General features: G+C 42.0%; 1 protein-coding gene and 1 long non-coding RNA gene across 4 annotated transcripts in view; one reads left to right on the forward strand and one right to left on the reverse strand.

Moving 5' to 3' along the window:
- LOC109303560 overlaps positions 1–9,569 on the reverse strand; it is a 36,849-nt gene extending 27,280 nt beyond the window's left edge. The window contains exons 1-2 of the long non-coding RNA XR_002099160.1: positions 9,387–9,569; positions 3,804–3,858 (exon numbers count right to left, since the gene is read on the reverse strand). This is a non-coding gene — a long non-coding RNA (uncharacterized LOC109303560). The remainder of the gene's footprint in view (positions 1–3,803; positions 3,859–9,386) is intronic.
- DLGAP1 (DLG associated protein 1) overlaps positions 1–12,064 on the forward strand; it is a 693,131-nt gene that overhangs the window by 414,147 nt on the left and 266,920 nt on the right. For all 3 annotated transcript variants that reach the window (XM_019525761.1, XM_019525769.1, XM_019525775.1), the window contains one exon: positions 2,746–2,960. In XM_019525761.1, the coding sequence (XP_019381306.1) occupies positions 2,746–2,960 (215 nt within the window). The remainder of the gene's footprint in view (positions 1–2,745; positions 2,961–12,064) is intronic.

The following is a 12,064-nucleotide window of genomic DNA, read 5'->3' on the forward strand; positions in this document are numbered from 1 at the left end:
GTAACAAAGGCCAGGGATTAGGGGCAAGACTTCTGGTCACAAGATGGTGAACAGGGAATGGGGCACCTGTCAAGGGGTGGGCCTACCCATGCAGCCTTCTACAGCTTGCCAAAACTCAGTAAGTGGCCCTATGCCCAAAATTATTGCCTGCCCCTGCTCCAGACCCTGCTGCCCTCCCCCTCCTGCTGCAGGCCAAATGATCTGCTGTGTTGCTACCCAGCCCGTGGTGCCTGGACTTGAGGGGCACAGATTTCCTGGACAACTACTGGGGCGAGGAGCTGCCCCCCCCACTGGGGTCTTCTGTGGAGAGGCACCCCAGGACAGTACTGCTACTGTGCCAAGAGTGTGCCCCTCCTGCTGTGCGTGCCCTGCGCAGTGCACGGTGAGCTGTTTGCATGGGCTAAGGGGTGCCTGACTCACTTTGCCCTGCTGCTATTGATCCTCATGGTGCCCTGGGCATACCTGCACTCCTAGTTTGGGACCCTGAACTTCGACAGCACAGGGGGCAAGTCTAGGCTGGCCCTCAAAATCCACCCTACATGTCCCTGCCTGCTGTTGCTGAGGAGGTCATCGCCACTAGCATCAATGCTTTCCTCAGCATATGAGAGGCCCATGGGTCATGTCTACATGTGCACTACTGTGCATTAACTAATCTCACTTAAATTTCCTACTTGTATTTACAAGTAGGAAATTTAAGTGGGATTAAGGGTTTTTATGTCTCATTAAGTGCACGCGCTTGTAGATGCATGCGCTTACTGTGCAGTAAACTGCTAATGCGCAGTAGCATGTCTCATGTAGACGCACCCAGTCTTCTCTTTTGCAGATTAAAAAAGCCCAGTTCCCTCAGTCTTTCCTCAGAAGTCATGTGGCCCAACCCCCTAGCCATTTTCGTTGCCCTCCACTGGATTCTTCAATTTTTCCACACCCTTTCTGTAGCGAGGGGGACCAAATGGTAATTAGGTAATTAAATATAATTATGGCATTAGAGAAAGAAGAGGAAATGGATTTTAGAAATATTTAAAGAAAGAGTCTTGGGATTTGAGATTGGAGGTGATTATTGGCACTGGTTTTATGACCTGGATGCCTTATTTTGGGAGGACCCAAAACCCTCAGACTGACCATGACCTTTCCATTCAATAATAGGGGAAATGTTGTGATACACAGTGATAGCAGATAAGAATAATGCAAACAATTCTGTATCTCCCAGTCCTAGAGCTGTCATTAGAGGGGAGGTATGTCTGGCCACTACACAAGCTTTACCCTAAGGTTCTCTTGAATGTCAAATGTCAGCAGTCTGGAGGTCGGAGGCTGAGGCCCACCCTCCCCCAGTCGGGTGGGTGAGATGGGTTGGTGGTGTGCCCTCTGTCTGTGGTGGCCTTGGGTTCCCTTCTTGGGTACCCTTTACTGCCCTGAAATTCCTTCTTTTTGTATACTTTTCCCCTCCTGATGACTTTTCATTTCTGGCCATTGCTGATTGGTCTCTCAGTGGTTGTCATACTGTCCAAGTTCTATCCTGTCAGCGTATTCCTTTGTTTCACAAACCCATCACATGTGCATATCCTAATTTGGTTCTTTCTGGTGTCCTCCTTGGAGCTGTTCCCCAAAACTGGAAATCCCAAGGGCCCTGCAGTTGGGAACTGTGACCTGATGCCATCTTATCTTGTGTTACGGAACAGGAAACATGGCTTCAATTCCCAGCCTGTGTGTCTGCTTGCTCCTTTCCTGTATCAGACAGAGTGGGCCTTGGAGAAAATTCTTCACAGACAGGTTTTTTGGAAATCAGTTAACCCTTGCTGTTCCCCTGGACCATTATTCTAATGCATATCTACTTTACCTATAAGCCAATTCCCAAAAGCAAACCTCTAAATACAATTTTCTAGCTATCAGTGATGAAAAAAGGAAAAGGAACACCATTTTTGTTTACAATTAGCTTTACTGGCTAATTATAATAATCAGCAACAGTCATTATAATCATTGGCAAACTGGTGGTCAAGATTGTGGAATCATTTTGTCTTTGTCTAGCACAGTATTTTGTTGGGTTTTAGCAAAATTGCTAGACTGTGCCATAAAAATTAAAATACTGGCAATAGTTATATTTGTAAGGGTTTATTTACCTTCCAGGCTCAAGTTGGTGATTGCAGTGAGGTGTTGGCAGCTAAGGAGTAATTTAAATTTAATAGGTAATTCAGTACTTGCCTTCTCATTATGAATGTGTAAATAAACTAAAATCAAGGCACTATCATAATATATGGGAAGCAATGGATGTATGATACGCTGTACTGAAAGTTCTGTATGTTGGGTTATGAAAAATATCTTGCATTCAAAAGATTGTCTAACTTTATTCTAACCATGCAGTTGGTCCAATAAAAGAAATGACCCCAAAAAATCCTTGCCTCTCATATGTTCGGGGTTACGTTTAACAATTTATAAAGGTCCAGATGCCACAGTGATGCATTCCTAATGGTAATCTTAGTAGGACAACATGAATATTCACAACATGTAAATCAATTTTTGACAACCCAAGTTTGGCATTAGCCATAGCACATAATGGTCACTATGTTATATAAATCATTCACTTTACATATTGCTCTCAATAAAGTGAGAGTGAAAGGAATGTGTGGAGAAACAATTAGGAAATGTATAATTCTTTAAATTTTTCTTTGCTTGTTTTTATGGTTTTGGAGTTTCTCCTCAAACTGTAATAGAGAGGTACAGTGAATGACTGCATTGTGTTTATTTCTATAGGTTCCTCAGGATGAATGGACTGGGTACACTCCACGAGGCAAAGATGATGAGATTCCATGCCGGCGAATGCGCAGTGGTAGTTACATTAAAGCCATGGGAGATGATGACAGTGGGGACTCAGACACCAGCCCAAAGCCATCTCCAAAGATTGCAGCACGAAGGGAGAGCTATCTCAAGGCTACCCAGCCATCACTTACAGAACTCACCACCCTCAAGTAAGACATAGTCAAAATTAACCAAGGATCTCTCCATGTTTTCTGTTCTTGTCTGCCCATTTTAGATTCTGGGTACCCATTAAGGAAACATTTAAATCCCAATGATTTCCTTTTAAGTGTTTTTTTTTAATACGGATAGACTTAAGCATGTAATTCCTGAACAGTTGCCTAATATTTAGGACTCAAATGGCAAAGAGAATGAGTTTGTTGATTACAGTGAGACTGACCACATGCTTAAAGTTATTTTTTTTTCTTCAGCAGAAATGTATTTAAATAACTATGTATATTCTTTAATCTTCATTGCATTAGTGGAAAACAGTACCAAACCAACAAAGCAAGCTCTAAGTCTGGTGGTTTGACTCCAGTCTGTTAGAGATTTACTATACAAAAACTCATCGGTAAAAACTCATAGGTAAAACTCTGCCTGTCTAGGTAATACCAATTTAAGTTTGTCTGTCTGCTTTCATTACAAGGGAGTTAAAGGTAAACAGGATGCTCCCACAACACATAGTGCAAGGCATAGTAGTAGTCACTAGGTAGGTGAATTAGCTGTACATTTGTCCACAACCTCAAATCAAGATGGCAGTCACCACTGAAGAAGGTGATGGAATAGATATTAGTTTGGTTAGGATTAAATAATGTGTATCCAATTGAATGGAGTAGTTGCAAATTATTTGGAGTAGCTAAGGCACTCATTGAATTTCCCTGTGATGGTGAAAAGTGTTTCTAATAACTATTATGTCCAGGGAAGGAGGAGCATCTGTCAAATTCAGAATGTAATCCTAAATATCTCTTAACCTGGGACAGCAAATTCATGTTCAGATCAGCCTACCTTGGCTTTACCTTAAAGCAGTGCTTTTCAAACCTTGTTACACCAGAGGTACCCAACCTTCTGGCCCTGTGAGCCAAATGAGTGTTGCAGGGTCAGTCTACAGGATGGATTCCATACATATTTGGTCCATGGACCCCATTCTACATCCCTGGATCTGGCCACATACCATATGTTGGCCTATACAAGCATGTGCTGCCATGCCACTAACTTAATCCAGCTATGTACTGGCCTAATTCAGCTGTGCGCTGCCCACCACCCCAATCCAACTGCATACCTACCTGATCCCACACGCCCAGATCCAGCTGTATACTGGTGTGATCTGATGCACAGCGCTATGTTATCATGCCTGCAAGAATTCCCATGAATCTAGAAATTTGGGAGCAAAGATGCGGCAATTGACTTTGCCACAATTTCCATGCCCTTGGAATGTCCTGCAGGCCAGATGACACGGCTACATAGGCCAGATCTGACCTATGGGGTGGGGGTTCAGTACCCATGTGTTAGACTAAAGGCCCCTTTCAGAAAATACTATCTCTTGGTTTCATTCATTCTTTTGATTGTGAAAGTATAATAGTGTAATTCTGATGCTGCAAAGAACTTGGAAAGACCACAGCAGATCAGAATATTTTTGAAACTATGGATTCCTATTTGAAATCTGTATCTTGTGAGTCACATGTAGGCGTTGCATACCTACAAATGCTCATATTGCACAGCATCCTCAGAAAGATCTTACAGTTCCCCAGGGTGCCACAGCACTCCTGATGAACATCATGGTTGTAGAGCAACTCTAGCAAGTCTCTTACGTCTCAATTTTATTATGCAAGATCCTGAAGTGCTAAAGCACATGCTTTATTATAAGCATAAGCATGTGAGTAGTTCAATGGACAACAGTTATACTACTAATACTAGAAACGAGAGAGAACAAACAGCATAGTATAAAAATACCTCACTATCTCCATGTAAACAGATGGCAAATTTATACATGGAACCTGGTTTATGAATCATTACCTGGTTTATGAATCATCATCACCAGATACCCTGGTTAAACCCTGGTGTTTCTCGAGTTAGCAGCACTAAACCTGATCAGTCAATGTCTGTCTGTTTTCTTAGCATCTGATGCTTAATCATACTATCCAGGGGCATGTATACATGTACCTTTGTCTGCTCTGGTGCACTGAAATCCAGCACATTGGAGCATGCAAGCTGATGTGCCCAGTGCTGCATTGCATATATTTATACAAATGGTGAAATACACATCAGCACACAGAAAATGGCAGCAATACACTTTTGAACTAAAACACCTTTGATGTGTTTTAGTTCAAAACCATGCCGCCACCATTTTCTGCGTGCTGGCACACATTTTGCTGTTTATACAAATGCCCCCAATGATTACATTTTAAACCAGATCAACTGGGAGTCAGCCCTACTGTAACTAGGCAAGGAAGTGGATGTGAGGATTAAAGACGGTGGGCACATCTACACATGTGCTTTAATGTACATTAGCCTATTATGATGCGCATTAAAGCATCGCAAAAAATGTGCATTAAAATAGGCTAGTGCACCCTTTTCTAGTACCACACAATGGAGGTACTAAATTTAATGTACACGAGCAAAAGCACAGTAATGAATGTGTAGACACACCCTTTGAGTCCACATACTGTTCATGAGGCAGGAAACAAGCAGGGCAGGGAGTAGACTATCTCTATGCCAGAGTTAGGTCGACTAAAGGAAAGTAGCCTGCACCTTTTTCAGGGCTGCAACCAATTATTTTTCTTCAAGTATAAAAAATGTGCCCTGGGATGAATTTTGATACTCAAAGTCACAGTTCCACTTGTGATTCACCCTGTGGTTATTCCAAGAGTTATACAATTTATGACCTTTCTTAGGGCATTTCAGTAGTGCCAACTTGAAGCATTCAAAAATCATGAATCAGACCCCAAAAAAACATGTTAGACTTTAGATTTTGAGATTTTAAACACTTGACTTTTGAGATTATAAAAACAATATAACTGGGGTCCTTTTCATGCCTTCTTGTATAGACATTTAGGATTTACTTTTTTCAAGCTTCTCTCTTCATATGTGATACACATCTATATGTTTAAATGGGAGCTGAGATTCTCTTTTCATTTTATGAACACAAGGTCTGAGGCTTTAAAAAAGTCCCATATATCATGAGAGTCGCAAAAAAATTGCAAGAGTTGGGAACTCTTAAAGCAGTGTATTAAAGTGATTCTAGAATGAAGAATTGGCATGGGATGCTCATCCCCTCTTTTCCCCTGCCTCTGGGTGAGATGGATGAACAGGGGCAGCACTCATCCACTTGACTCTAGAGCTGCATGAAAGCAGGGGCTGCAGCTAGAGCCTGTGATAAGCAGCTGGTGACCTCAGATTTCATGGCACATATGGACAGGATCTGAGCTGACAATTGGGTAAGCTCAGAGCTTACTGCACATTTGTCCACATCCACAGGGGGATGTGGCCATGTGGCCTTACCCCTCTGGATACAGCTCTCCAAAAACAATTTTATTGTTGGTCTTATTTGTCTCATATTTAAGTCAACATTTGTTTGTCTGTTTTTTGCAAAAACTTCAGTTGCAATAGTGAATTAGTGCTCACTGAAATAGAAACTAACCTAAATATAATTTAACTGTAGCCTAGCACTACAGGTTTTAATATTTTTTCATTGTCTCCATGATTCGTAACAGAAGACTCCTTCTGCACTTCTTTCATCAATTTTCTCTCCTTCTTTGTCCTCCTCTCCACTGCTCAGAGACCTCATCTAAGAAATAGTCTGTAGAGTGTTTTATCATTGTTACCAATGTCACACTCCTAGTTCTTGCAGAGACTTTCAGAATATGCCTCCACAGTGCAGAGCAGCTATTTGCTGAGCTGTGCCATGCTGGGCACGCTAGCTCCTGAACCAGAAACAACATAGGCACATTAGAGCAAGGCTCTGTGCAGGATAATAGCTCTGCTTCTCAGAAGAGCTTATTGCTCTGTGCACAGTGCCACACTAATACAACCATACTGCTTTCAGTTCAGGAACTAATACACACAAATCTGCTCAGCACAGAGATATCTAAATGCTGAAAGCTGTGGTGGGAGAGGAGCCAGAAAAGTCTGGACATGCACTATTCATTCTCCTCCAGCATGTACTGTGTGCCACTTTGTGAAACAGGATACTAGACTAGACGGACCTATAGTCTGGCCCAAAGACATGTCTTATGTTCTTATGAAGACTCAGTATAAACTGCTCAAGGGGATGAATCAGCACATTCCTCAAAAGTCTGCCATATCTGGCCCTAAATGGTCATATCTGGCCCTATCTTTGGAGGCAATGCCAATTACCCATAAGGTCCCCACCAGAGAGGTGACTCTAAGCACCTTTCACCACCACAAAGCCCATACACATAAACTAGAATTACAGGGTTGGATGGGACCTCAAAGTCAAACTGCACAAATGTAGGATGCCCTAACCGTATGCTATCCCAAAAATATGCCTAGGCTTTCCTGTTCTGAGATATCTCCCATGAAGGGGATTCACAATTTCTCTGAACAGTCTGTTCTGCTCTCCTACTGTTCTGACAGTAATGAGGTTTTTTTTTTCTGAGATTCTCTTTTTTCTGGAGTACCCTCTCAACCTGGGTGGAACTGCTGCTGGAGGCCCCGGAATACAGATATCTTGGGTCCCACAGTCACTTCTATGACGATTGCTATTTGGTGGGAGGCTAAAATGCTAGCTCTTGAACATATGATGATTTGTGATGACAGTAGGTGAAGTTAGGAAAATAATTTAAAATAATTAAAAATGAAAAAATAAGTACCTAAAAATAAGGTCCAGAAACGGTTTTAGTTACAGCAAGGTGCCAAGTAGAAAAAATATATGCAACAGCCACAGGCAAGAAAGGAAGGAGAAACTCCTTTATCCCTCTGGCTCTTACTCAGCAAAGCACTTTTTGGCACATAGGGCATTTTTACACATACTCCAGGGGTCTGGACAGGGTGCTTTAATTGAGCAGCTCCAGGTGCCACTCTAATTAAAGAGCCCAGAGCATCTTGTGTATCAGTGTCCCCATGAGTCAAAATGGTGGCAGGGGCACATTATCTAAAGCTTATTAACAAGCCTTAGTTAAAATGCCGCTGCCACCATTTTGAAGTGTGGGGATGCTGATACACGTGACACGGAGGCTGGTTGGAGCAAAATAATTACCATGCTTTAGCCAACTCAATCGTGTCTGCTCTGATGTGCTGTAGTTACAGTGAGATGGAGCAGCCTCCTGGCTTGTGTACAGGCCCCACATAGTTTTTAAAATCCCTCCAGTTTAGGGGGGTTCTTAAGAGCATATTTTAACTTTCACATTTTTTAAGTTCCATTTGCATCCTTTTAGGTGCTTTGCTGAAATGAAACCTATATCACACTAGGAAACAACAGTGATGTGGAAAGATTGTTTAATAAATACATATTTTCTCACATGAAACATATACCTTTTTCCCAAAAAAATTTAGGTGCTGGAAATTGGGGTGTACATTATAAGCCAGGAAATATGGTAACAACAGTTTCCACTGCTTAAGTTTCTGCTGGGTTAAAAGAAAAACAACGCTGCTCAAGATCCACAGGGAACAGAACACTGAACAGACTTTGCTCCCTAACTGCTGTTACTCATTTACTGACTATGAGGAAAGATCTTATTTTTCTTCATTCTGCATTTCAGAAACAAGGTGCATATCTTATTCTGGTGCATGTTGTATGTGGGGAAATATAGCATTTTTACTTTATCTTCTACTTTTCAAAAGGAAATAAAATTAAGTAGAATTTTCCTCCCATGGTACTGATTGAACTGTTGTCTGAGATTAGACCACATCTGTTAGAAAACATTTGTTTTTAAGGCCCTAGTATATGAAACATAAACCTACCCTATATATAAAAACACTTAATGTATATTTTTGTGGAAAATGTCCAAGTGATCTCTCAAGGAAGCAAAATCTCCTGTTTATATACATAATGACCACAGTCAGGCCCAGCAAATCACAATACAAGCTTCTTCACATTGACTCACTAATGTGACTCAATGTTGCCCTACAGGAAACCATGTCTAGATTATTTTGTTTCCATATCTAGTCATTCCTTGGCCTCTCTGATTGGTCTACCATGCAAACTGATAGTTCTGATGATGTGAGTTTTGTGAACATCTGCCAGAGACTGGACTTAAGTCCCTAACTCATTTTCACATAGTGAAAACAAGTTAATTCCGTTGGTTACCACTGATATAGCCTAAATTTGTATGTAAATCAGAGTTCTATGCAGCTGATCCAAAATCCATTCAGGTCAGCATGGTATTTTCTATTGATATTATTAGGGAGCTTTGGATCAGATCCTAATCTTTATCCAAAAGCTGAACCTTTCTGTAGTTCTCCGTCATTTATTTTCTGACTGTGAAAAAGAAACTGTAGTGTTATGATAAAATAGTAGTAGTAAGGTGTCCCAGGGGGGATGCAGGAAAAGAGGCAGGAGCCCCCTTCCATGGCAGGGCTCAAGACAGAAACAACCCACCACCACAACAAAAAGAAAAGCCCTGAAGACAGGGCAAACTTACCTTTTTCAGAAGCAGCAGGGCCAGACAAGCCACAGTAAAACAACACCCACACGGTTCATCAGCTGCTTTTATCTGCAGCTGAAACTGGTGCGGGGAGATGACATCATCCATGAACACCGTCCGGCAGAAATAAAAGCCAGCGGCCAGGAAGCAGCTGGGGGAATGCTGCAGAGAACAGGCTGTGGAGCTGTCCCCCAAGCTGGGCAAGAACTTCCCAGCCAGGAGCAAGAGAGGCCGAGGAGGGACCCGTCGGAAGGGTCTGACAGTAATTAAGGGAGTGTAACCCTGGATGGCGAGGAAGCTGGAGGAAGGCATCGAGCCATGAGAGAGTCCGCAGATGCCGGGAGCATGAGTGGGGTGAGCTGAGACCCTTCCCCAGAGTTTCAGTTTATTGTTTCTTTTCTTAATTTTTTCCCTGGGTCCCAGGGCTGGCAGAAGTGGCTGCAGGCACTGCTCAAGGGGCAGAGTGGACTGGGGCCATGCTGGGGATCTCGATGCAGAGAATAAGATCCAGCACACTATCAAGGACTGCCCACCATCCTGAGGGCACTGGAGCGAAGCAAGGAAGACTGGGAACAGGATGGATGGAGAGGACACGGGAGGCAACACCGGGGGAGCAAGCCAACTGACCATTGTTTGGTCACCCTAAGAGGCTGGCACATGGTTGGAGTGCAGGGGAGGTGTAGCCCCAAGAGCACTTGCTAGGAGTGACACCTGACCCACAGAGTGCAATTGAAGGGAGCCCCACAACTAAATGGAAGATCTAGGTCATGGCAGACGAATGTCGGAACTTCCCTCAGGGAGAACGTGACCTGATATCGAGACCACTAAAACAGTCTCTGCAGCAGACCCTGAGCACACGCTCCAAGGTGGCCAGGGAGCATCTACACAAGGCCAGGCGGGTGCATAAGGTTTCATGGATCCTTTGCTTTCTCCATATGATCTCCTATGTGACATCTACTCAACTTCAACTTTATCTCTGCAAGAAAAATGAGCTTGTTAATTTAAAAACATCTCCCCATTTGCTTTCACTTTTTTCACTGTGTGGGATATTATACTCTCCAAATACGTTTTGCCTCATGTTGGTTCCACAACCCACACTCTCTCACCCACATACCTACCATTTCCCACACTACTTCTCTTCCAAGAAAAGGTTTTCATTATCAGTGTTTCTTTTTATGTAAGTAGTAAGTTTTTAAAAGCACAACTGTGTCATATCCACTTTATGTAATGCAAAATATTTCCTGATCTTTTTACTGAATTTTTTTCTTGTTATACCTTACAGTCTCCCTCCTACAATCTTCCTCCCATGCCAAAGTTTCCATGTGGTTACAGAACATGTTTCATATGCTCTGGGTAACATTCTGAATAGAGCACAGCTTGCTGTGATCTTGGAATCCACACCTCCGCTGCTACACTCCCATTATCCTACCAGGAAGTGAGAAGCTTTTTCTTTCTCCTTGCTGGCAGTATCCCCTTGGTTTTTCATCGTTAATCAATCTAGCAAATCTGCCCCAGCTGAAGAAGTGTCATTTTTCTGTCCATTACTAAAAAGTGACAAAAAGTTTTTCTTGTATTATTAGAGAGAGAAACAGGACATGTTAATCTGACCTTTAAAGGATGTGCACAAAATAGGAAACTGAAATTCCCTCAAAGCTGTCCTGATCATGCCCTTTCCCCCTTACAACGTGCAGTTCCTTTAAATTCTTTTAGTTGTGCTAAGAAAAACAGTATACAAGTATAAGGTGAAAGATGCTCTTTATTACCTATGCCTTGTTTGAGCCAATAAACAGTTACAATAATCTGACTGGACTTGCTTAATGCAACACACTTACTAGTTCAGGAGCCTAGGGGCTACTGAAGCTTTTGGATTTTTCTTAGTCTATTTATAAAATAATACATTCATTAATCCTTTGGGACTCATTTTTAGGCAATTTACTCAAAATTCTAGTTAATATATAACCAAAACTGCTGAACTAAGGATAACAATTTTATGGGGAAAAAAGTCTATCATCTTGATCAGCAATACATTACTCTCTCTTGAGATTTTGATACTTACATGTTTTCTGGTGTTTTTCCACATCTTGAAAAAATAGCCCTTACAAAGAGATGAGAAAGGACATTCAATCTAACAAATGTATATTTTTTTCAAAATATCATTTTATGAATCAGCTATTTTTTCTCCAGTTGTATACATTCCATTCATTACTGCCTTGTACATTTCAGAATAATTCACATCAGTGACCAAGAGAAAGTAACGTGTAACATGGTAGCATATGACTGCATTTGTATAAGTATTAGTGTGAAAGTATTAGATAGAATATACAACCTGCAGAATTATTTTACATAACTTACTTCATAGAACTCTTTCTGTGACCTCCCACTTCCAGATCTATGAGTATGTTATAAAATAGAATAAGCTAGTTATTACAGTTCCTTGTGCTAATCACAGTCACTCAGGAACTGGTGTATCATAGTTTCATAGTTGGTAGGGTTGGAAGGGACCTGAGCAGATCGTCAAGTCCAACCCCCTGCCATGGGCAGGAAAGAATGCTGGGGTCAAACGACCCTGGCGAGGTGATTATCTAGCCTCCTTTTGAAGACCCCCAGGGTAGAAGCGAGCACCACTTCCTTTGGAAGTTGATTCCAGATCCTAGCCACCCTGACTGTGAAGTAGT

Source organism: Gavialis gangeticus, unplaced genomic scaffold (assembly GCF_001723915.1).
Source record: "Gavialis gangeticus isolate Ggan-Ray unplaced genomic scaffold, GavGan_comp1, whole genome shotgun sequence".
NCBI classification, from domain to species: domain Eukaryota; kingdom Metazoa; phylum Chordata; order Crocodylia; family Gavialidae; genus Gavialis; species Gavialis gangeticus.